At 41.2% G+C, this 25,422-nt stretch overlaps 1 protein-coding gene across 2 annotated transcripts in view; it reads left to right on the top strand.

The window, feature by feature from the left end:
• cops3 (COP9 signalosome subunit 3) overlaps positions 1 to 25,422 on the top strand; it is a 58,198-nt gene that overhangs the window by 24,434 nt on the left and 8,342 nt on the right. For both annotated transcript variants that reach the window (XM_086000550.1, XM_086000551.1), the window contains exons 5-9: positions 1,311 to 1,403; positions 2,847 to 3,026; positions 6,690 to 6,830; positions 15,468 to 15,641; positions 17,840 to 17,926. In XM_086000550.1, coding sequence (XP_085856676.1) covers positions 1,311 to 1,403; positions 2,847 to 3,026; positions 6,690 to 6,830; positions 15,468 to 15,641; positions 17,840 to 17,926 — 675 coding nt within the window. The remainder of the gene's footprint in view (positions 1 to 1,310; positions 1,404 to 2,846; positions 3,027 to 6,689; positions 6,831 to 15,467; positions 15,642 to 17,839; positions 17,927 to 25,422) is intronic.

Raw genomic sequence — 25,422 nt, 5'->3', positions numbered from 1 at the left:
AATTTTGGCCAATTCAAATAGTTTGGGGCAAAATGTTTTAAAATAAATACTTGAAAAGGAAAAATTTGCACGGCTATGGGGAAAGAGCGGGGGAGTGTGATTAATTGGAAAGCTCGTTCAGAGAGCTGGCACAAGTATGATGGGCCGAATCGCCGCCTCCTATGCTGTATGATTCCATGATAAAGACTTGTTCCATTTCCCATTAACTGGTGGGTAGCCATTTAACTGTAGCAAGTAAATTAAAAGTTAAGATATCATCAAATGTAATTGCTAAATGATGCAACTTTTTATCTCAGTTAATTTTATGGGAATCTAGTAAATATGCAGGATTTTTAAAAATCTCAAAATTCTCTGCCTTTTGGAATTCCACTAAACTTGGTCGCGAATAGGGACTTTTACCATGTCCATCAATTCTGTTGTACTACCTCCATACACACCAACAACAGTCTGAGGAATGTCATGTACAGAAACTCTTGAATAAAATCTGTCCAAGAGGTTTTCTGCCAGAAAATTCCACACAATGGGTCTGAAATTTTAGGATTCTTGCACTTGGATGTTGCATAAAATTCAAGATTATAAATGAAGTGCTGATAACATTTTCGTCTGTACTATTTAAAGATTTAAATAATTTTGAAGTACAAAATGATTAAAGATGGCCTGTTTTGTATTGAAACCCCGATTACCCGAGGGCGATCAATTGAGGTGCGCAGTGCTTAATCTGTTTTATATTGTAAACTAGATAATCAACAAATGCCTTTTTATGCTCATAACATCGATTTGTAGATGGTTTACATGTTGATGTATTGGAATGTTCATACTAAATTTCACAATTTAGTAGTGCTGTATGAAATTCTAATTTTCACTGTATAGTACACGGTGGTTAAAATAAAATTTTGTGAGCTTGAAACATTTTTGTGCATTTTGTTTCTTGGCAATTTTTCTCTGCTAGTTTTATTCCCTTCCCCTCCTGAAGGGGTTGATTCCTTGCTGGAGTACAGTTCCATAAGCACTGTTGTTCTCCAGTACCTTACTCCTGGCCATTCATGTTTGGTTCTTAATAGTGTCAGTGGACTATTTGGGCAAGCTATAATGCCCCAGGGTCAATCACGTCTTCACCAATCTCCACATATGCACTTTCAGTTGGGGTCACTGGATAGAGATCCAGAGTGTGAACCATGGGGGATTTTGTGCTGCTTAACCTAGGGCATTGCTGCCAGTGGTGCTGGTGCAGGGGAGGATTTGTGTCTGTGCATTTAATGCATTGAGGAAAAAAGGATATTCAGTTTAAAAGAATTCATTTTTTTTAAAAGCCGCTGCGAGGAATTAGCATTCTAAAACAGGCCATAGACAAGATGCAGATGAATACAAACCAACTTACCTCAGTTCACGCTGACCTCTGCCAGGTAAGATAACGTCTTCAGTTTTTTTTCTTGTGTGGGAGTGGTTTGATTTATGTACAAAAAAAAAAATGGTGCTTTATAAGACTGTTGTGGTATTTTTGGGGATCTCGATATTTCCTGTACAATTTGGGGGATCCCTCTGCACTCAGTCTTTTGCTTTTTTCCTCCTCTGTGTCCCTCCTCTGTTTCAGAAATTAGAAATGTAGTGTTGAGACTAAAATTTTCTCCAGATTTATTGATTTTTCTTAGTTCATATGAAAACTTTTTTTTAAATATACAATGATGAGTGATGACATAATGGGAGAAACTGGCTGGGAGGAGAAGCTAGCCCAGCTATGGAAGGGAACCAAATTGACATCAGCAGGTACAGGAAACTTTTTTTTTATCCGGCACCGGCGTGGTGCCGGTTTATCAAAAAGTCCGGATTACAGAGAGGTATAGTTAAAAGGTACAAGAGCTCTGTACACAGCAACAAATCCAGGCTTCCATGTTGCTTAGCAACATGTGCAGGAACCCCGGCCACAGACCAAGCGTCCCTGTTGCTTAGCAACATGTGCAGGAACCCCAACTGCACAGCCACAGATCGAGGAACGGCCACTAATATGAAGTAAAACTTACCTGAACCTACTCCTGAATTTTGCCGGTTAACCGAGATTTCCGGTTATTTAGATGCCGGTAAATTGAGAGTTTCCTGTATTTGGTTGACCCAAGGTACTTCATGGGTTGCCCTTTCAATTATCGATATTCAGTTCCAACAAACTCTGTTATTTTTCCCAGTTAGTGTTTACATTTTTTATATTGTTGACAGAATTTTTTTTTTTAAATGACTGACTGAAATTTAGTACAATTTTTTTTTGAATTGCTGTTTATTGGAACTCACTGTCCTGTAAGTCTTCAACACACTTGGGTCTGATTTAACCCTGCAACTTGTATCTCAATAAACCTCAACTCCTGTAACTTGTCCCACATTTATTATGAGCGGAACTGCTAGTTTCACTGTTCCCAGGATTCATATTTCCACATCTATTCCAAAATTAAATGCACTTAACATCACAACCAATAGCCACGTTGCCACTGTATATACACAGAATATTTTATCAACGGCAGAGTTTCACGCAACCTTACACTTGTGTAAAAGATTGTCTGATCACCTTTTACAATTGAACTGCCTTAATTCCTCATCACTGGCTAAATCTACATTTCAGACTTTCTTTTTGCATGCTGCAAAGATTGTCATTTTTATTGCCTCCATTTAGTTTTATATACAAAATCATTGTACCTGATTGTATTGTTTTTATGCCCTTTAAACATGAAACATGGCTTTTATATTGGTGTGGCTTGTAAAGATTTTCAATTATAAAATTGGAGAGCAACTTTTTACTCGCGGTATTGTGCTTTTGAAAATTAAGGTCTCTATGTTCAACAAAACTTTTCTTCCATTTATAGCTTTGCCTGCTAGCAAAATGCTTCAATCCGGCTATTCCCTATCTGGAGGTGGATATGACAGATATTTGTAAAGAAAATGGAGCCTATGACGCCAAGCACTTTTTATGTTATTACTATTATGGTGGTATGATCTACACAGGACTCAAGAATTTTGAGCGGGCACTGTATTTCTATGAGCAGGTAAAAATGAGCACAGTTGGACATAATATTAGAAAACTTGCCTGATTGCTTCAGAGAAGTTATCTAAATAAATGCAACGCTAAGTCTTGAATATTTGTTTACCGACTAGGGTGCAATATATTAAAATTATTGAAATATTTCAGTACAATATTTCTATTTTGTGGTTACAATTTTTTTTTTGTTCCTTCAACTTGCCATCAGGTATCAGATTCTGTTTAGGAGGTTGGGATAAATATTCCCCATTTAACCAATACAATTAACTTTGCTCCAAGGATGTAAATAGTCGGGGGGAGGATCCAGGTGAGTGGGAATTGAAAAAGGAAATGAGAAAGCAAGAGAGCAGGATAGAGATGGGGGAAATAATAACCAAAGTGTGACAGGAAGGAACAGAATGTTTAAAAATAAGAGTGCAACAGAAAATGGGGACAAAGCAAGGAGAAATGGTGGTAAGACAAAGTTAAAAGCTCTATATCTGAATGCACGCAGCATTCGTAACTAGATGAGTTGACGGCACAAATAGATACAAATGGGTATGATCTGATCGCCATTACAGAGGCATGGTTGCAAGGGGACCAGGGCTGGGAACTGAATATTCCAGGGTATTTGACAATTCGGAAGGATAGACAGAAAGGAAAGGGAGGTGGGGTGGCTTTGTTGGTAAAGGATGGGATCAGTGCAGTGGTCAGAAGTGATAGTGGCTCAGAAGATCAAGATGTAGAATCGGTTTGGGTGGAGATAAAAAATAATAAGGGGAAAAAGTCTCTGGTGGGTGTAGTCTACAGGCCCCCGTACAGTAGCAATACTATTGGACAGAGTATAAATCAACAAATAATGGAGGCCTGTAAAAAAGGTACGGTAATAATCATGGGTGATTTTAATCTCCATATTGATTGGACAAATCAAATTGGCCATGGTAGCCATGGGGAGGAGTTCATAGAGTGTATCCGGGATGGTTTCCAAGAACAGTATATAATGGAACCAACCAGGGAGCAGGCTATCTTGGATCTGGTACTGTGTAATGAGACAGAATTAATAAATGATCTCATAATAAAGGATCCTCTAGGAAAGAGTGATCATAACATGGTTGAATTTCAAATTCAGTTGGAGGGTGAGAAAGTTGTATCTCAAACCAGTGCCCTGATCTTAAACAAAGGCAATTACAATGGCATGAGGGCAGAACTGGCTAAAGTGGACTGGAAAAATAAATTAAAAGGTAAGAAAGTTGAAATGCAGTAGCGGACATTTTAAGGAGATATTTTATAACTCTCAACAAAAATATATTCCAGTGAGAAAGAAAGATTTTAAGAGAAGGGAGCACTATCCGTGGCTAACTAAGGAAGTAAAGGTTGGTATCAAATTGAAAACTAAGACATACAATATTGCCAAGATTGGTGGGCGGCCAGAGGATTGGGAAATTAAAAAAAACAGCAAAGGATGACTTAAAAAAAAAAAAAATAGAGATGAATTATGAGAGTAAACTGGCAAGAAATATTAAAACAGAAAGTAAAGAGCTTCTACAGGTATATAAAAAGGAAGAGAGTAGCTAAAGTAAACATTGGTCCGTTAGAAGATGAGAATGGGGAATTAATAATGGGGAAAGGGGAAATGGCAGAGATTCTGAACAAATATTTTGTATCTGTCTTCACGGTAGAAGACAGTAACAACATCCCAATAATGGACAATCAAGGGGCCACAGGGAAGGGGCAACTAATGACAATCATCATCATTAAGGAAAAAGTACTTGGTAAAATAATGGGACTAAAAGACAAGTCCCTTGAACCAGATGGCCTGCATCCCAGGGTCTTAAAAGAATTGACTGCAGAGACAGTGGATGTATTGGGTGCAATATACCAAAATTCCCTGGACTCTGGAGAGGTCCCAGCAGATTGGAAAACCGCAAATGTAACACCCCTATTTAAGAAAGGAGGGAGACGGAAAGCAGGAAACTATAGACTAGTTAGCCTAACATCTGTCGTTGGGAAAATGCTGGAGTCTTCATTAAGGAAGCGGTAGCAGGGCATTTGGAAAATCATAATGCAGTCAAGCAGAGTCAGCATGGTTTTATGAAAGGGAAATTATGTTTAACAAATTTGCTGGAGTTCTTTGAGGATGTAACGAGCAGGGTGGACAAGGGTGTATTTGGATTTCCAGAAGGCATTCGATAAGGTGCCACAGAAAAGGTTACTGCATAAGATAAGAGCTCACTGAGTTGGGGGTAATATATTAGCATGGATAGAGAATTGGCTAACTAACAGAAAGCAGAGAGTCAGGATAAATGGGTCATTTTCCGGTTGGCAAACGGTAACTAATGGGGTGCCACAGGGATCGGTGCCGGGGCCTCCACTATTTACAATCTATATTAATGACTTGGATGAAGGGACCAAGTGTAATGCAGCCAAGTTTGCAGATAGTACAAAGATGGGTGGGAAAGCAAGTTATGCAGAGGACTCAAAGAATCTGCAAAGGGATATAGACAGGCTAAGTGAGTGGGCAGACATTTGGCAGATGGGGTATAATGTGGGAAAGTGCGAGGTTATCCACTTTGGCAGGAAAAATAAAAAAGCAAATTATTATTTAAATGGAGAGATTACAAAATGCTACAGTTCAGAGGGACCTGGGGGTCCTTGTGCATGAAACACAAAGTTAGCATGCAGGTGCAGCAAGTAATCAAAAAGGCAAATGGAATGTTGACCTTTATTGCAAGGGGGTTGGAGTATAAAAACAGGGAAGTCCTGCTACAACTGTACAGGGTATTGGTGAGACCACACATTGAGTACAGTTTTGGCCTCCTTATTTTAGGAAGGACATACTTGCATTGGAGGCAGTTCAGAGACGATTCACACAGTTGATTCCTGAGATGAGGGGGTTGACTTACGAAGAAAGGTTGAGCAGGCTGGGCCTATACTCATTGGAATTTAGAAGAATGAGGGGTGATCTTATTGAAACATATAAGATACTGAGGGGGTTCGACAAGGTAGATGCAGAGAGGATGTTTCCCCTCGTGGGGAAATCTAGAACTCGGGGGGGCATAGTTTCAGAATAAAGGGTCGTCCTTTTAGAACTGAGATGAGGAGGAATTTCTTCTCTGAGGGTCGTAAATCTGTGGAATTCTCTGCCCCAGAGAGCCGTGGAGGCTGGGTCATTAAATACATTTAAGGTGGAGATAGACAAATTTTTGCAAGATAAGGGAGTCGAGAGTTATGTGGAGCGGGCAGGGAAGTGGCTTGGAGCCCAAGATCAGCCATGATCTTATTGAATGGCGGAGCAGGCTGGAGGGGCCAAGTGGCCTAATCCTGCTCCTATTTCTTATGTAACTCTTTAGGGCTTAATGCCAGTTTTAATATCTTGATAAGTTAATGTTGACTTTAAATAGTAGCAGATAGGAAGGGAGACCTTTTTCCCCTTTGAATGTAATACATACTAGCAAATACACCAATAGGACAAATGGTAAATGTTAACTTAAATATTACATCTACCTTGCATGGAATTTCTGAGTCGGATTGCTTCTTCAGTGCAATTATGGTACAAGGGGGGCAAGCTGTCTTTGGTTTTATTAATCTGATTCATTGGTAATTCCAATTTACGGCTAGTCCATATGTAGGTGGTAAAATCAGATTGTTGAAATACTCATTAACAATTAAAAACATATTTTCTTTTCCTCAGGCTATAACCACTCCAGCCATGGCAGTCAGTCACATTATGTTGGAGTCTTATAAAAAGTATATTCTTGTCTCCTTGATTCTGCATGGAAAAGTTCAGCAGTTGCCCAAGTACACATCACAGATTGTGGGAAGATTCATTAAGGTGAGATTGCATATTTAATTTTGAAGGCAAGAATTTTTAGCACTTTTCCTTTGGCTAATGCTTGCCATGAGAAAATATTTTTTCAGTAATTACCTGAAAAGAATCTTGTGTAGTGGTGCCTTTTGAACTGTACTGTTGACACTACGTCATACATCTTTTAGATTTTGTTTTATAACTTCTTTCACTTTGGCTGTTTACAGATAAGCGAGTGTTAAAATCATTCAATTTAATATTTTATTTAAAAATTAAAATTCAATTATTTCATTTCATTTGGTGCATGCTGTTTTACAAATTTCATTTTCATTTTGAAATCTAACCAAATATCCAATTCATGCCCCAAATCATAACATCTTAAATTCTAAATATTGTTCTAAACACTTAAATTATGAAGTTTTTGAAATTATAGCTGAAAGAATACATATTTTAAAGATGACTTGATTTAGGTGTTGACCTACATGGAGCTCAGGGGCTAAACTACACACAGCATTTCTTGGATAGAGGCCTGCAGTTAATTGTCTTTACTATTCCTCTAACTCCCACTCTCCTGCCGATTTTCCTAGGCTTGACTTTCTTTTGAATAAGCCCACAGCTTCTTTCAGTGCCTTCATCGACATTCTCCAAAGAGCCCATTGAGGCACTCGCCCCTGACTCCTTAATGAACATTAACTCCAACTGCCCCATCCTCTCACCGACCTTCCTGCCCAGTGAGGCTGCTGGCGGCTAATCTCCTCAACTGACTCAGGTTTCCTGTGCATCCTCCCCATCTACCCCCTCTGCTCCAAACTAGGTGCCAGAGACTTCAGTTACATCCCCCAATCTGCCTTCTACATCTATATCTTTTCAGACCTTTTAAGAGCCTTCCCAGAACATCTCTTCAACCAGTCTTTTGGCCACCTTTCTTAACCCTTCCACAGAAGCTCGCTGCCTGCTCCTTATCTCTGCTGTCAAGCACCTTGGGACGTTTTTCTAAATTAAATGCATTATATAAATGCAAGTAGTTTTATACGCATGTCTTTTTTTCAAATAGCTGAGAGAGAGAAATATATACTTCAAAGTGACTAAGCGTGTCCATTACTTGATTAATTTTGACTCTTTATATTTTAATATTTGTGTTCTTTCCCCTGCTGTCCTTTGGTTTGATTTAATTCAGATGTGGACTGGCATATGATGTAAACTGTTGAACACCTTGTGAGCAGCACGGCTGACATGATGATAGTAGTGCTGAGGAAAAAGTGACTGGGAGATGGTGCCTACAATGGTAAAGTCTAAAAGTTACCATTTGAAAATTCTACAAATGTGTTGCAGCTTGAAAGTTGCTTGAAGGTTACTTTCCTTTCTGGTTGCCCTGTTTAACATCTTGGCGTCTTCCCCCCACTCATTTCCCATGTTTACATTGATAAACTGAGTGAAACCACCACTGTCTGTTCCCTGTACTGAGGTGAAATGGGCCTGTTCTGTTTGTATTACACTGCACTGTAGGGTATTGCACTAGATAATGCATGTAGTTTCACAGACCCAATGGGAAAATATTTGTCATATCAAGGAACACAATATTTTTTCTGATGTTACAATTCTAATTAAACAAACATTGGTTTCATTTGATGAATGGTGGCATTACTAATTTTTGGAACCTGCTCTTTTCCCTTTTCAATCCAAATTCCATTAGATTTGCATTTAAAATAAATGAATGTACCAATAATCTGGCTAATTAACTCAGTGGAAGCTTCCTTGCCAATTTTGTTCCTTTTTCTCTCCTCTTGGAGTACAATCCATGGGAGAATGGAGAGTGGGGTTTGTTAGTAGGCTGCTCAGTTGGGGGCCGTAGGATTGCAAACAGGGAAGGGAGCTTGACTAGCTCCCTCTTTGCATAGGGGCACTGAAGCCAGATGTTGTACCCTTAATGATCATATACTTAAAATGTGGTTTGATTCAAATTAGATGACACATATTTTTAAATTAGAAATACAGAAAGCATGAGCATTGGGGACTAATTTGAATATTTTAGTGGCTCTCTGATGGCTTTGTTCACTGAGTTTGAGGCGTATCACTGAGGAGCAGAGATATGATGAGTTGAGGAAAAAATATTGGGAGATGGTACAAATAATGAAGTCCAAAAGTTGCCATTTGAAAATTCTACAAATCTGTTGCAGCTTGAAGAGTGCTTTCCTTTGTGGTTCTCCCGTTTTAACATTTTGGTGTTTCATTCATTTCCCATTTTTATATTAACACTGGAGAGGGAGGAGACGGTGAGATTTTAGAGCACTGGGGAGGGGAGATCCTGAGGTTTGGCAGCATTGGAGGTGGGTCATGGGGTTTGGCAGCCCTGAGAAGATGATCTTGGGATGGTGTAAAGCTTTGAATTCAGTAGCAGCGAGAAGGAGAAATTTTGTTAGCAGCTGAGAAGTGAGGAATCTAGGGGTTTGGTATTGTGAAATAGCTAGCCCATCCGTATAATCATTTTGTAGATATAATTGTAATTGAATTCTAAATATAAATGAAAGAAAGCCTAAGAGCTGTAAAGATAGTCTTCGTGTCTCTGACCTAGACTCTTAAATGGGGAAAAAAAAATTGAGAACAGCTTTGAAACCATTTGGAAAAACAAACTCATTCTATTATTGGCTGAGCAAAGACACGATTCAACATTTGTACTGAGCAAAATCTACATTTTCTGTATAAACAATTGTTTACAGTTTCTCAGTATTAATCAAATTTAAAAAAGCACGATGTAATCACTTTCTTTTCAACAAGTCTCTCTATCGCTCTGTCTTCTGTGCCTCCGAGTTTGGCTTTCACTGAACTTAAAACCATTATAATTATTTAAATATGAAACTTTACCTGAAAAAAGCTTTTAAAATTTATTCTCCCCCTTGTTTTCAAATCATTTGGGGGAAAAAAATAAGAATCCTCAGAAACCCTGTTACAGTATGAGGAAAGGCACATTTCCACTTGTACTGAGAGAATACTGATTTGTACTGGGAAATTTGACATACTGCATGTTTAGACTGTAGCATCCTGGGAATTGCACAAAGTTTGTCATAGGTGATAGTTGATGTAATAAAATTGAATGGGAAATGTGAACATTGGAATTGACAAAGTTGACATTTGAAGTAAGGTTTATGGATAGGAAATATGTGCCCTATGTTAGGGAGCATAGGAACAGAAGTAGGCCATTCAGCCCCTCAAGCCTGTTCCGCCATTCAATGATTTCATGGCCAATGTTCCCTTTTAAGCTGCACAGCAGTCTGGAGCTCCCACGTGGGCCGCTCGCCAGCTTTTCAATTGGAATAACCACATGCGCGGAAATTTGAATGGGCCGCGCAGCCAAAGAAATATTACAGGGAACATTGATTATGGGTGATCTGTATCTTAACTCTATCCACCTGCCATGGCTCCATATCTTTCTTTACCCTTGTATAGAAAAAATCTATCGATCTCCAATTTTAAATTATTAATTGAACTAGCATTTACTGCTTTTTGTGTGAGTGAGTTTCACACTTCTACCACCTTTTGTTTGAAGACATGTTTCCTAACTCTTCTCCTGAATAGCCTGGCTCTGATTTTAAGGTTATTTCCCCTTGTCCTAGAGTCCCCCACTAGTGGGAAAAAGTTTCTCTCTATCTATCCTATCAATTCCTTTCAAAATCCTAAAAACCTCAATCCAATCACCCCATAACCTTCTTTATTCCAGAGAATACATGCCTAGTTTATGTAATCTAACCCTTGGAGCCCTGGTAACATTCTGGTGAATCTGTGCTGCACTCCTTCCAAGGCCAATATATCCTTTAAGGTGTGGTGCCCAGAACTGTACACCGTGCTCCAGATGTGATTTAACCAGGGCTTTGCATAGCTGTAGCAAATCTTACTCCCCTTTATATTCTAGCCCTCTAGTTATAAAGACCCTGTTTGATCATTTTTTTGTACCTGACTATATTTTGGTGTACATAGACTCCTAAACCTCTTTGGACCTCCACTGTTCCTATCTTTTAACCACTTAAATAATACTCTGATCTATCCTTTTATGGCCCAAAATGATCACACTTACCTATGTTGAAATTTATCTTCCACAGTTTCGCCCATTCACATAATCTATCAATGTCTCTTTGTAATTTTATGCTCCTATCTACACTACTTGCTATACAAACCAATCTTTGTGTCATTGGCAAACTTGAATATATGGCTCTTTATTTTGTTATCTAAGTTATTGATAAATATAGTGAATACTGTACTTGCGGCCCCAGCACAGATCCTTGTGGGACACCACTAGTTACTTCCTTCAAATTCGAGTACATAACCATTATCCCTAGTCTCTATCTTCTATTGCCTAACCAACCTCTAACCAGGTCAATAATTAGCCTTCAATTCCATGAGCTTTAATTTTAGCTAACAGTCCCTTATGTGGAACCTTATTGAATACCTTCTGGAAGTCCATATAAACAACATTCCCCTATCTATTACTTTAGTACTTCCTCAAAAAGTTCAATTAGGTTTATTAGATAAGGGGTGGGGCCGATTAGGGACCAAAAAGGAGACCTATGCATGGAGGCAGAGGGTATGGCTGAGGTGCTTTGCATCTGTCTTTACGAAGGAAGAAGATGCAGCCATAGACATAGTGAAGGAGGAAGTAGAGGAGATGCTGGATGGGATTAAAAAAGAGGTACTAGAAAGGCTGGCTGTACTTAAAGAAGAGATAAGTCACCAGGACCAGATGGGATTCATCCTAGGACGCAAAGGGAAGTGAAGGAAGAAATCGCGGAGGTACTGGCCAAAATCTTCCAATCCTCCTTAGAAATGGGGGTGGTGCCAGAGGACTGAAGAATTGCAAATGTTACACCAGATAAACCCAACAACTACAGGCCAGTCAGTTTAACCTCGGTAGTGGGGAAGCTTTTAGAAACCATAATCAGGGACAAAGTTAACAGTCACTTGGACAAGTGTGGATTAATTAAGGAAAGCCAGTACGGATTTGTTGAAGGCAAATCCTGTTTAACCAACTTGATCGAGTTTTTTGATGAGGTAACTGAGAGGGTTGATGAGGGTAATGCGGTTCATGTGGTGTACATGGATTTCCAAAAGGCGTTCGACAAAGTGCCACATAATAGGTTTGCCAGCAAAGTTGAAGCCTATATGGAATAAAAGGGACAGTGGCAGCATGGATACGAAATTGGTTAAGTGACAGGAAACAGAGTAGTGGTGAACGGTTGTTTTCCGGACTGGAAGAAAGTATACAGTGGTGTTCTGCAGGGGTCGGTTCTAGGACCACTGCTTTTCTTGATTTATATTAATGACTCGGATGTGGGTGTACAGGGCACAATTTCAAAATTTGCAGATGACACAAAACTTGGAAGTATAGTGAACAGTGAGGAGGATAGCGATAGACTTCAAGAGGACATAGGCTGGTGGAATGGGCGGACATGTGGCAGAGGAAATTTAACACAAAAGTGCAAAGTGATACATTTTGGTAGACAGAATGAAGAGAGGAAATATAAACTAAAGGGTACAATCCTAAAGGGGTTGCATGAACAGAGAGACCTAGGGTATATGTGCACAAATTGTTGAAAGTGGCAGGGCAGGTTGAGAAATCAGTTAAAAATGCTTACGGGATCCTGGGCTTCATGAATAGAGGCATAGGGCTGGATTTTCATTGGGCCGTGGAGGCGTGTGGGGATTTAAAATCCTGAAATCGGGGGTCCCGCCCCCAACCCGCCTCCATGCCAGTTTCAAAGGAGGCGGGTACCCGCCCCTCACTGGGAGCCGCCTCCCTGAGGCGGGAAGGGGATTAGTGCCAATTAACTGCCTGTTAACAGGTAGTTAACAGCCAGTTTTTAGCCTAATCCCTATTTTCATTGTTGAAATGTGGGATTCCCGACGGCTCCAAACCACGCCAAGTTAGCGAGGCGGGCCGTCGGTATGAAGGGCTTGGAGGGGTTGAGATGTCTGGTGTTCAGGTGAGTGATGGGTGCATGAGTGCAGAGGTAAGTGTGTTTGGTCTGTATAAAGTGTTTATAGAAGTTCTACTAACCTTTACTTACCTTTACAGCCTTCCTTCCTTCAGGTCTCGGGAGTCCCTCATCTCACAGAAAGCAGAATGGCCGCCAGCTGTCAAAATCTGCTTTCTGTTCCGGGGAGAGATCTCAATCATCCTGAGAGGAAGGAATTAACCTGGAGTACAGAGTCAGTGTTTGACAGCTTCAAACAGCTGTGAAACGCTGATATTTCATCTGTTAAACGGTCTTGACAGATGAAATTTCAATCTGTGACATCACCTGTTGCCGGGTGGCCCTTAATTGGCCTGCTGAGCCCGCTGGGCGGGCTCAACAAGATCAATCAAGTCTAAATCGCGTGGGTTGGCTAGAAGTCGATGGAGGCGGGACTACAATCTCAAAAGTTGTAGTCCTGCCTCCTACCCGCCGCCTCAATGAAAATCCAGCCCATAGAGTACAAAAGCGTGAAAATGATGATGAACCTTGTATAAAACACTGGTTCGGCCTCAACTGGAGTATTGTATCCAATTCTGGGCACCGCACTTTAAGAAGGATGTGAAGGCCTTAGGGAGGGTGCAGAAAAGATCTACGAGAATGATTCCAGGGATGGGGGACTTCAGTTACGTGGATAGACTGGAGAAGCTGGGGTTGTTCTCCTTGGAGCAGAGAAGATTGAGAGGAGATTTGATAGAGGTGTTCAAAATCATGAGGGGTCTGGACAGAGTGGATAGAGAGAAACTGTTCCCATTGGACACAGATTTAAGGTGGTTGGCAGAAGAATCAAAGGCGACATGAGGGAAAACTTTTTTACTCAGCGAGTGGTTAGAATCTGGAATGCAATGCCTGAAAGGGTGGTGGAGGCAGACTCAATCACAGCTTTTAAAAAGGAGTTGGATAAGTACCTGAAGGGAAAAAAAATTGCAGGGCTATGGGGAAAAGATGGGGGTGTGGGGTTAGCTGAAGTGCTCTTGCAGAGAGCCGGCACGGGCTCAACGGGCCGAATGGCCTTCTGTGCTGTAAGGATTCTATGACCTACCCTTTACAAATCCAGGTTGGCGCTCTCTAACCAGCTCAAATTTCTCTAAGTGCTCAGTCACTCTGTGCTTAATTATAGATTCCAATAACTTCCCCACAACAGATGTTAGACTAACAGGTCTATAATTTCCTGGTTTCTCTCACTCATCTTTCTTAAATAATGGAGTTATATTTGCAATTTTCCAATCTAAAGGGACAATTCCTGAATCGAGAGAGCTTTGGAAGATTATGGCTAAAACATCTGCAATTTCCCTACCTACTTCCTTTAAAACCTTGGGGTGGAGACCATCAAGTCCTGGGGATTTGTCAGTCTTTAGTGCCATTATTTTTTCTAATGCTGTTTTCTTGCTAACTTTAACTTTAGTGAGTTCCAGTCCTTGATTCATTATTAATTTCCCTGGAATGTCCGGTATATTCTTCCTCTACTGTGAAGACAAGCACAAAGTAATTATTCAACAAGTCCGCTGTCTCCTTATTTTCATTTGCAATATTACCCACTTTTTTTTTTTAAAGGGCCCATATTACCCCTGACTACCCTTTTTCTTCCAATTTAATTGTACATTTTTTTTGTGTTAATCTTGATATCCCTTGCAAGTTTTTTCTTTTATTCCCTTTTTGCAGCTCTTACAATCTTTTTTGCCTTCCTTTGCTGTTCTTTATATCTCTCCCAGTCCCCCGGAGTTACACTATTATTTGCACTTTTACATGCTTTTTCCTTGGGGGGTGGGGTGGTGGATGGGGTGTGAACGTAATTCAGTCTCCATTTTAAAGACATACTTTCTGTTCTTATTTTATATACGTTGACAAAATTTGCGGCAATTTGGCAACCAGAAGAGTAGAGTTGACTGAAAAGATGGTAGATGCAGAACTGAGGCACTACTGCATCACCACTGGCAGGAGGCTGTAATTACAGCATGACCAGGCGACATAGGCATGTTTTTATTATAAATGTAGACCTGGGAAATTATAATGGAAAAAGTGGAGCTAGGAAGTGTGCACAACTGTAAGATTTTTTGTGAAACCTAAGTTCAGAGCAAAGCTGTTTCTTTCCATCCACCGCATTGGTAAGGTTATTGCTACTTCATCATATTGTCTACTGGAATAGAGATTTGGATACAATAATGACAAACTACTGTACTGCATTACAGAAACTGCTGATAGTATGAAATTTGCCTCTGACCGTGTTCCATGCTAGTGTGTCTCCAGAGTGCAATTCAGCAGCATTTACATCATCAGCATTGCTTCTAGAGTTTGGCGCTTTTCAGATTCACTCTAGTCTGATTTCGGTGCTGGGAGATTGTTAGCTGTGCTGCTCACAAAAGCATTTTCAACTGATGCCCTCGCAATCTAGTGGAGAAGTTCAAATGACAGCAGAGGAACCACATAAATGGCAAAATGTGAATGGATAATAAGGGACCCACCTTGGAGGTTTTTAGTCTGCACTTAAAGTGAATAATTGAAATGTATAATACAGCATGGTCACCTTTTTATTAAAAAAATATTTACAAACAAGGTTTACAATATATAGCTAACAGCTTTTCTGCCAATTGGAAAAACTTATTAGCTGCTGGTTTTGCATTAACAAGGTAAGCTAAGTCTTGTATTGTCTGTCCTTCAACAGCCTCTTAGTAATGCCTACCATGAATTAGCACAAGTATATGCAACAAATAACCCAGCAGAACTTCGAAATGTGGTGAACAAACACAATGAAACATTCACAAGAGATAACAACATGGGACTTGTCAAACAATGCTTGTCCTCTCTTTATAAAAAGAACATTCAGAGGTTAACAAAGGTAAGACATATCTGCATAAAATGTAAATCAGGCCACAGATAAAATGTCAGATGCTAAGTAAGTGTATCCCTGCATAGTTTTCCTTAGTATATTTAAAGGGATACTCTGGAATAAGTTCTTACAATGGCATTATTTTCCAGTGTTAATTATAAAACAGACACACCTAGTATTTTTAGCTGAAAAATACTCTTGAAATCTTTTACCTGGTGATGGTTGGCTTTGTAATTTGTTCTCCATTACTTCAACTACTAGAGTGCAGAGTGCAATTTTTTCAGAGCACATAAAATAGCTCTAAAAGCTGTGCTCACCTAGTCGTGCCTTAGTGGCTGAGAGAAGCTCCATTTCAGTGAGAAAGGGGTTGGGGAAAGTTCTGCAAAATCATCAGTCAGCAAACTGTCTAGGAAATGGAGGTTAGCTGTCAATGGAATTTTTGTGATGTATTTTTCACTTATGAAGGCCGTATCCTGGAATTTTCACTTGCGTTGCAGCACTAAAGGCTAAAATAAAAATATTCAAAGTTTGTGGATGTTTTCTCTTGATTTTTAAATGGAACTTGCAATGTATGCTAAGGCCTTATTTCAACTACTTTGCTTTGAAGTTCAGGCATTAACCACCATTGCTAAGTATTATCTGCGAGAGAATGTTAGCAAGAGGAACTTTAAGGAAGGGAGAAGAAAGAAACATCAAAAATGTGTTTGCTTGGCTGGTAGGGCAGAGGCAGGCAAGAGGATAGTAATACGAAGGTCTTTTCTGTAACTCAAATACTGTCAAACCTTGTAAAGCAGGAGTTATAACTTAGAACAGAAGAGCTGCCCTCCCACATTGGAGTCCTAGCTGTCAATCTCACCTACTGTCAATCTCACCTACTGTCAATGCCTTGTAATGCTGCCCCCCTCATCTAGTGCATGTTTTCTCTCTTGAAGAACAATTTTATCAAAAATTGTACATTGGGGATCTCCTGATAGTTGAATGATTATGCAATGAATAACTGAGCTATTTAGATCGGGAAAGTTCTGCGTTCGTGGAACAAAGGCAAGTAAATGGTATTGAGGTACAGATCGCCCATGATTTAATTGCATGGTGGAACAGTCTCGAGGAGCTGAATGGCCGCCTTCTGTTCCTATGTTTCTATGGTCTGTGCGGAGTTAGCTGATCTCGGTTGGGGCTATCATAAGGGTGCTACAATTGACTTCAGTGCTTTTGGTGTATGAAGAGGAAAATTGGCCAGTATTATCACTCCTAATCATTATCCAGGGATCCCTGCTAGAAATTTGTGTGTAGATGTCAGATGAGGACATCCGGGTTCTGCTGTGATGCCCCCTACAGTCAAGTAGTTTGCTGATATTCACTGTGGAGACTCGCACATGATTGGCCACTTAAGTGAGGTGCCGGTGAATCTTTGACTTCCTGGAACTGAAGTCCAATAAAGGATCAAAATAGTTTTGGGGAGGAGAAAATTGGCAAGAAAGCAAAACAAAAAAATGTATATTGAAAATTCAACTGTGGATTTCCATGCTAATATCAACTCTACAAAAAAATATCATTGCACCATTCAGTTTGAATGATACTGAGTTATCAAGGGGCCAAATCAACATAATGCATATAAAGACCTTTTCGTGTATAGATGAACCTCCCTCACAGAAGGCTCTTTTAAAACAAATATCCACACTAATGCACATTCCAGCAGTGGTCATTGAATAGTGATTTTTTTTCTTCTGCCTGTCCTTCAAAGCCCAGGGCTGTTGAGACCAATTTTAGCTACCATTGCCTAATTCAACACTGGCAATTTAACTGAACCTGGGACCTTCCTAGTCTGTATATCTCACTAACAAATCACACATACATTCACGAACAGTGTCATTGGGGAGCTCTAAATAATTGTTTACATTTTAAAGACATTTATTTTGTAGTCAAACTTCTAGATCTAGCTTCTGAGTACTTCATCGAAAATATTGCTACAACAGAGAGATTGTGGTCTTGCAGCATGAAATAATTCTTAATGAATCTAATATTTGGTGTTCCTATTTCTTCATATACAAAGAGCGTTCTTTTGCCTCAGATTATGTTGAGTTTTAATGAAGGGTATACATCCGAACATTAACTTGTCTTTTCTCTTTGCAGACGCTGACTGAACTCTTGTGTATTTCCAACATTTTTTGTTCCTTTTATGTTAAGATGTGTCTCAATTTTCATTGCAGACGTTCTTGACGCTGTCCTTGCAAGACATGGCCAGTAGGGTACAATTATCAGGCGCTCAAGAAGCGGAGAAATACGTGCTTCACATGGTAAGGCTTTCTAGACAGCTAAATGAGGAAGGGGAGCATACGATACGAGGGAGATTTAAGAGGTTTTTTAGACTTATGAAGGGTTCTGATCGAGAAAAACGATTTCATCTGGTTGGGGAAGTCAGTAACAAGGTGCCATCAATTTAAAATTGTTACAAAGAGTGAGGAGAGAGGCCAGTTGAAATTTCTTAACACATCGGGTTGTTGGAGCATGGAATGCTTTGCCACAGGCAATTGTTGAAGCAAACTATTACATCTTTTAATGGAAAATTGGTTAAGTATTTAAAGTGGAGAAAGATACAGGGTTATTGGAAGAAAGCAAGGCAGTGGAAATAGTTTTGAATTGCTGCAGCAAAGAGCCAGCCATGACACGATGGCCCGAATAACCTCCTTCAGCGCTGTAAAGCTAAATGGTCTTTATAGGCTGTATCAGTGTTTTATCAGGGGTTAACTTACAAATGAGTTTCTTTAGCAGAAAACTTGCAGAGGTCTTGTGCTGCATTTTTGTACAATTGGTAAGGCTGGTTTTCTGCTCCTGTTTTACCCGATCTTGGGTGCATCTGGGCAGACTGGGGCAGAAAATTGACCTGGGAGCTGTCCTGCCAGTCTCTGACATTTCTGTTGGAAATGATGAATACATCTGCCTAAATATGGGCGGACATATTCAAAGTGGGCGGTGATGATGACTATTACCACTGTTTGACGCAAGGAACAGCAACAATTTCCTGTTATCCAGCATTGCTATGGTGTGCAGGAAAGGATTTCAATTCTAAATGGCCCCCAAAAGGAGTGCAATTGAGATTGATTGCATTCCTTTAATCAATAACTGTTAATTTTTTTCCAAAAAGTTGGCCCTACCCTTCAATTCCTGGAAGTGCCTGAGGCCTGCAACAGCCATTTTCCTCCCCCATCCCCTCTTTCCTCCCCCCCCCCCCCCCCCCCCATCCCCTCTCCCCTATCACTGTGGGATCCCCAACACAGATGGGAATCTGCAGATGTCAGTGGCTGGTTCATTGGGAGATGCAAAGCCCGTCACATCGTCATCAAACCGCATTTATGCCAAAGTGGAAAATCTTTGCTGGTAATGCAATTAATATCTTACTACAGAAAAGTTTTAAAGAGTGTGGTCTTTTTAATGACTACAAATTTACTAACATCAGAACAAATAGCTGTTTCTGTTCTTTTGTGGGTCAAAAGTTCATAATAGAAGAAGCCACATCTGTATGTACAAAACATTAAATTTTATATTGAATTATATTGGCTTGTTAAAATATTATAATCTATTCATAACAGAATTGGTGGTAATCATATGACATGGGTCGGTAATTGGTTGGGAGGTAGGAGATAAAGACTAGAGATAAAGGGAATGTGCTCTGATTATCAGGGATGTGGCAAATGGTGTTCCCCAGGGATCTGTACTGAGGCCTCTGCTTTTCACCATATATATTAATGACTTGGATGATGGAATAGAGAGTTGCACATCCAAGTTTGCAGATGACACTAAGTTGGGAGGCACAGTAAGTGTAGATGGGGGGAGGAAGTTGTAAGTGGGCATTCACCGACTAAGTGAGTGTAAAAAAAACTTTTGGCAGATGGAATTCAATGTGGAGAAGTGTGAGGCCATCTACTTTGGATCTGAGAAAGACAAATCTGAATATTTTCTTATGGTGAGAGACTAGGAGCTGGGGGAGGAGCAAAGGGATTTAGGTGTCCATGTACACAAATCACTAAAAACTAGTGTGCAGGTAGAAGCGTAATCAAAAAGGCTAATGGGATGTTGGCCTTTATTTCAAAGGAGTTGGAATTCCAAAAGTGAGGAAATGATGGTATAGAGTCTTGGTCAGACCTTATTTGGAGAACTGCATTCAGTTTTAGGCACCGAACCTCAGGAAAGATATATTGGGCTTGGAAGGGGATACAGCGCCAATTCACTACAATTATATGAGGGCTTAGAGTTAAATTATGAGGACATGTTGCATAAACGTGGCTTGTATTCTCTTGCATTTAGAAGGTTGAAGGCTGAATTAATTGAGGTGTTTAAAATGGTAAAGGGATTCGACAGGTTAGACGCAGAGAAACTATCCAGAATAAGAGGTTATAATCTTAAAATTAGAGCTAGGCCATTTAGGAGTGAAATCAGGAAGCAATTTTTCACACAAAGGGTAGTGAAAATCTGGAACACTCTCCTCAATAGCTGTGAATGCTGGGTCAGTTGAAATTTTCAAGATTGATCTTTTTTTGGGTAAGGGTATCCAGGGATATGGAGCAAAGGTAGGTAGATGGAGTTAAGATACAGATCAGCCACGATCTAATTGAATGGAGGAACAGGCTCAAGGGGCTGAATAGGCTACTCCTGTTGTTTTTGCTCCTATGCAGAACATCTGGCGTTTAAATCATTACTCTGGTTCTGCTCTGTTTTTAATTAGAGACGGTGTTTTGGGCAGAATGCACCCATGTTTAAGAACGCTGTCAATTTTCTTCCCTGCTGCCCAGACGGTGAATACCAGCAGGCTATTTTACCTGGTAGACTGTCATAGCCATTTGCAAACCTATGCTCTTAGAATCATAGAATGGTTACAGCACGGAAGAAGGCCATTCGGCCCGCCGAGCCTGTGCCAGCTCTCTGCAAGAGCACTTCAGCTAGTCCCGCCACCCTGCCCTTTCGCCGTAGCCCTGCAAATTTTTTTCCTTCTGGTACTTATCCAACTCCCTTTTGAAAGCCATGATTGAGTCTGTCTCCACCACCCTTTCAGGCATTGCATTCCGGATCCTAACCACTTTTTGTTCTATTAGTTTATGGGATGTGGGTGTCGCTGGCAAGGCCAGCATTTATTGCCCATCCCTAATTGCCCTTGAGAAGGTGGTGCTGAGCCGCCGCCTTGAACTGCTGCAGTCCGTGAGGTGAAGGTACTCCCACAGTGCTGTTGGGTAGGGAGTTCTGGTATTTTGACCCAGTGACGATGAAGGATCGACGATATACTTCTAAGTCAGGATGGTGTGTGACTTGGAGGGGAACTTGGAGGTGGTGGTGTTCCCATGCGCCTGCTGCCCTTGTCCTTCGAGGTGGAAGAGCTTTGAGAGGTGCTGCCGAAGAAGCCTTGGCGAGTTGCTGCAGTGCATCTTGTAGATGGTACATACTGCAGCCACGGTACACCGGTGGTGGAGGGAGTGACTGTTTAAGGTGGTGGATGGGGTGCTAATCAAGCGGGCTGCTTTGTCCTGGATGGTGTCGAGTTTCTTGAGTGTTGGAGCTGCACTCATCCAGGCAAGTGGAGAGCATTCCATCACACTCCTTATTTGTGCCTTGTAGATGGTGGAAAGGCTTTGGGGAGTCAGGAGGTGAGACACTCGCCACAGAATACCTAGCCTCTGACCTGCTCTTGTTGCCACAGTATTTATGTGGCTGGTCCAGTTAAGTTTCTGGTTAATGGTGACCCCCAGGATATTGGTAGTGGGGGATTCGGCGATGGTAATGCAGTTGATTGTCAAGGGGAAGTGGTTAGACTCTCGCTTGTTGGAGATAGTCATTGCCTGGCACTTGTGTGGTGCAAATGTTACATGCCACTTATCAGCCCAAGCCTGAATGTCGTGCAGGTCTTGTTGCATGCAGGCATGGACTGCTTCATTATCTGAGGGGTTGCGAATGGCGCAGAACACTGTGTGGCCATCCCCATTTCTGACCTTATGTTGGAGGGAAGGTCATTGATGAAGCAGCTGAAGATGGTTGGGCCTAGGACACTGCCCTGAGGACTTCCTGCAGTGATGTCCTGGGGCTGTGATGATTGACCTTCAACCACCACAACCATCTTCCTTTGTGCTAGGTATGACTCCAGCCAGTGGCGAGTTTTCCTCCTCATTCCCATTGACTTTGGAGGGTTTAAACTAAAATGGCAGGGGGTTGGGAACCTGTGCAGGGAGACAGAGGAATGGGAAACCAGGATAGAAGCAAAAGACAGGAAGGAGAAAAGCAAAAGTGGCAGGCAGAGAAGTCAAGGGTTTAAATCAAACATGGCCACAGTAAATAATAGTTCTAAAAGGTCTAAGAGTGTTAAAAAACAAGCCTGAAGGCTTTTTGTCTTCATGCGAGGAGCATTCGTAATAAGGTGGATGAATTAGCTGCGCAAATAGATGTAAATGGATATGCTATGATTTGGGATTACGGAAACATGGCTCCAGGGTGACCAAGGCTGGGAGCTTAACATCCAGGGGTATTCAATGTTCAGGAAAGACAGGCAAAAAGGTAAAGGTGGTGGGGTAGCATTGCTGGTTAAAGAGGAGATTAACACAATAGTAAGGAAGGATATTGGCTCTGATGATGTGGAATCTGTATGGGTAGAGCTGAGAAATACCAAGGGGCAGAAAACATTAGTGGGAGTTGTATACAGAACCCCAAACAGTAATGCCGAGGTTGGGGATGGCATTAAACGGGAAATTAGAGACGCGTGCAATAAGGGCACAGCAGTTATCATGGGTGACTTTAATCTACATATAAATTGGGCTAGCCAAATTAGTAACAATACCGTGGAGGAGGAATTCCTGGAGTGTATACGGGATGGTTTCCTGGACCAATATGTCGAGGAACCAACTAGAGATCAGGCCATCTTAGACTGGGTATCATGTAATGAGAAAGGATTAATTAGCAATCTTGTTGTGCGAGGCCCCTTGGGGGGGCAATCATGTGATAGAATTCTTCATTAAGATGGAGAGTGAAGTATTTGACTCGGAGACTAGGGTCCTGAATTTAAATAAAGGAAACTACGATGGTATGAGGCGCGAGTTGGGTAGGATGGATTGGGGAATGTTACTAAAAGGGTTGACGGTGGATATGCAATGGCAAACATTTAAAGATCGCATGGATAAACTACAGAATTTGTTCATCCCTGTTTGGCATAAAAATAAAACAAAAAAGGTGACTCAACCGTGGCTAACAAGGGAAATTAGGGATAGCATAAGATCCAAGGAGAGGACATATAAATTGGCCAGAATAAGCAGCAAACCTGAGGATTGGGAACAGTTTAGGATTCAGCAAAGGAGGGCAAAGGGATTAATTAAGAGGAGGAAAATATGAGAGTAAGCTTGCAGGGAACATAAAAACTGACTGTAAAAGCTTCTATCTATAGATATGTGAAGAGAAAAAGATTGGTGACGTCAAATGTAGGACCCTTGCAGTCAGAATATGGGGAATTTATAATGGGGATCAAAGAAATGGCAGACCAATTAAATACATACTTTGGTTCTGTCTTCACAAAGGAGGACACAAATAACCTCCCAGAGATGTCGGGGAACATAGGGTCTAATGAGAGGGAGGTACTGAATGAAATCAGTATTTGTAGGGAAATGGTGTTAAGGAAATTGACGGGATTGAAGACTGATAAATCCCCAGGGCCTGATAATCTACATCCTAGGGCACTTAAGGAAGTGGCCCTAGAAATAGTAGATGCATTGCTGGTCATCTTCCAAAATTCTATAGATTCTGGAACAGTTCCCATGGATTGGAGGGTAGCTAATGTTACCCCACTATTCAAAAAAGGTGGTAGAGAGAAAACGGGGAATTATAGATCGGTAAGCTTGACATCGGTAGTGGGGAAAATGCTAGAGTCCATTATAAAAGATTTAATAGCAGAGCACTTGGAAAACAGTGACAGGATCGGACAAAGTCAACATGGATTTACAAAAGGTAAATCGTGCTTGACTAATCTACTGGAATTTTTTGAGGATGTAACTGGTAGAACCGATAAGGGAGAACCAGTGGATGTGGTGTATTTGGACTTTCAGAAGGCTTTGGATAAGGTCCCGCATCAGAGATCAGCGTGTAAAGTTAAAGCACATGGGATTGGGGGTAAGGTACTGACTTTGATAGAGAACTGGCTGGCAGACAGGAAGCAAAGAGTTGGAATAAACGGCTCTTTTTCCAAGTGGCAGGCAGTGACTAGTGGGGTACCGCAGGGATTGTTGCTAGGACCCCAGCTATTCGCAATATATATTAATGATCTAGACGAGGGAACTAGATGTAATATCCAAGTTTGCAGACGACACAAAGCTGGGTGGGCGTGTGTGCTGTGAGGAGGATGCCGAGAAACTCTAGTATGATTTGGACAGGTTGGGTGATTGGGCAGATGTATGGCAGATGCAGTATAATGTGGTAAATGCGAGGTTATCCACTTTGGTGGCAAAAACAGGAATGCAGATTATTATCTGAATGGCAATAGATTGGGAGAAGGGGAAGTGCAACGAGACCTGGGTGTCCTTGTGCATCAGTCGCTGAAGGTAAGCATGCAGGCGCAGCAGGCGGTTAAGAAGGCAAATGGTATGTTGGCCTTCGTAGCGAGAGGATTCGAGTACAGAAACAAGGATGTCTTGCTGCAGTTGTACAGGGCCTTGGTGAGACCACACCTTGAATATTGTGTGCAGTTTTGGTCGCCTTATCTGAGGAAGGATGTTCTTGCCATGGAGAGAGTGCAGCGAAGATTCACCAGACTGATACCTGGGATGGCAGGAATGATGTATGAGGAGAGATTGGGTCGATTGGATTTATACTCGCTGGAGTTTAGAAGAATGAGAGGGGATCTCATTGAAACTTATAAAATTCTAACAGGACTAGACAGACTAGATGCAGGAAGGATGTTCCCGATGGCGGGGGAGTCCAGAACCAGGGGTCATAGTCTAAAGATAAGGGGTATGCCATTTAGGACAGATGAGGAGGAATTTCTTCACCCAGAGAGTGGTGAACCTGTGGAATTCTCTACCACAGAAGGCAGTAGATGCCAATTCATTAAATATATTCAAGAACGAGTTAGATATATTTCTTAAGGCTAAAGGGATCAGGGGATATGGGGAGAAGGCAGAGACAGGGTACTGAGTTTGGATGATCAGCCAGGATGTCATTGAATGGCGGAGCAGGCTCGAGGGGCCGAATGGCCTACTCCTGCTCCTATCTTCTATGTTTCTATGACTTCAGTTTTACTAGGGCTCTTTGATGCCACACTCGGTCAAATGCTGCCTTGATGTCAAGGGCAGTCACTCTTGCCTCACCTTTGGAATTCAGCTCTTTTGTCCATGTTTGGACCAAGGTTGTAATGAGGTCTGGAGTGAAGTGGTCTTGGCGGAGCCCAAACTGGGCATCAGTGAGCTGAGCAAAAAAGTTTTCCCTATGTCGCCTTTGGTTCTTCTGCCAATCGTCTTGAATCTGTGTCCTCTGGTTCTCGACCCTTCTGACAGTGGGAACAGTTTTTCGCTATCTACTCTGTCCAGACCCCTCATGATTTTGAACACCTCTCTCAAATCTCCTCTCAATCTTCTCTGTCCTAAGGAGAACAACCTCAGCTTCACCAGTCTATCCATGTAACTGAAGTCCCTCATCCCTGGAATCATTCTCATAAATCTTTTCTGCACTCTCCCTAAGGCCTTCACATCCTTCCTAAAGTGCGCTGCCCAGAATTGGACACAATACTCCAGTTGAGGCCGAACCAGTGTTTTATACAAGGTCATCATCATTT

This window comes from Somniosus microcephalus, chromosome 11 (assembly GCF_052327205.1).
Source record: "Somniosus microcephalus isolate GS21.2 chromosome 11, FLI_Smic_1.0, whole genome shotgun sequence".
NCBI lineage: Eukaryota > Metazoa > Chordata > Chondrichthyes > Squaliformes > Somniosidae > Somniosus > Somniosus microcephalus.
Note: the sequence above shows the minus strand (reverse complement) of the source record. Positions and strands in the feature narration are given on the sequence as shown.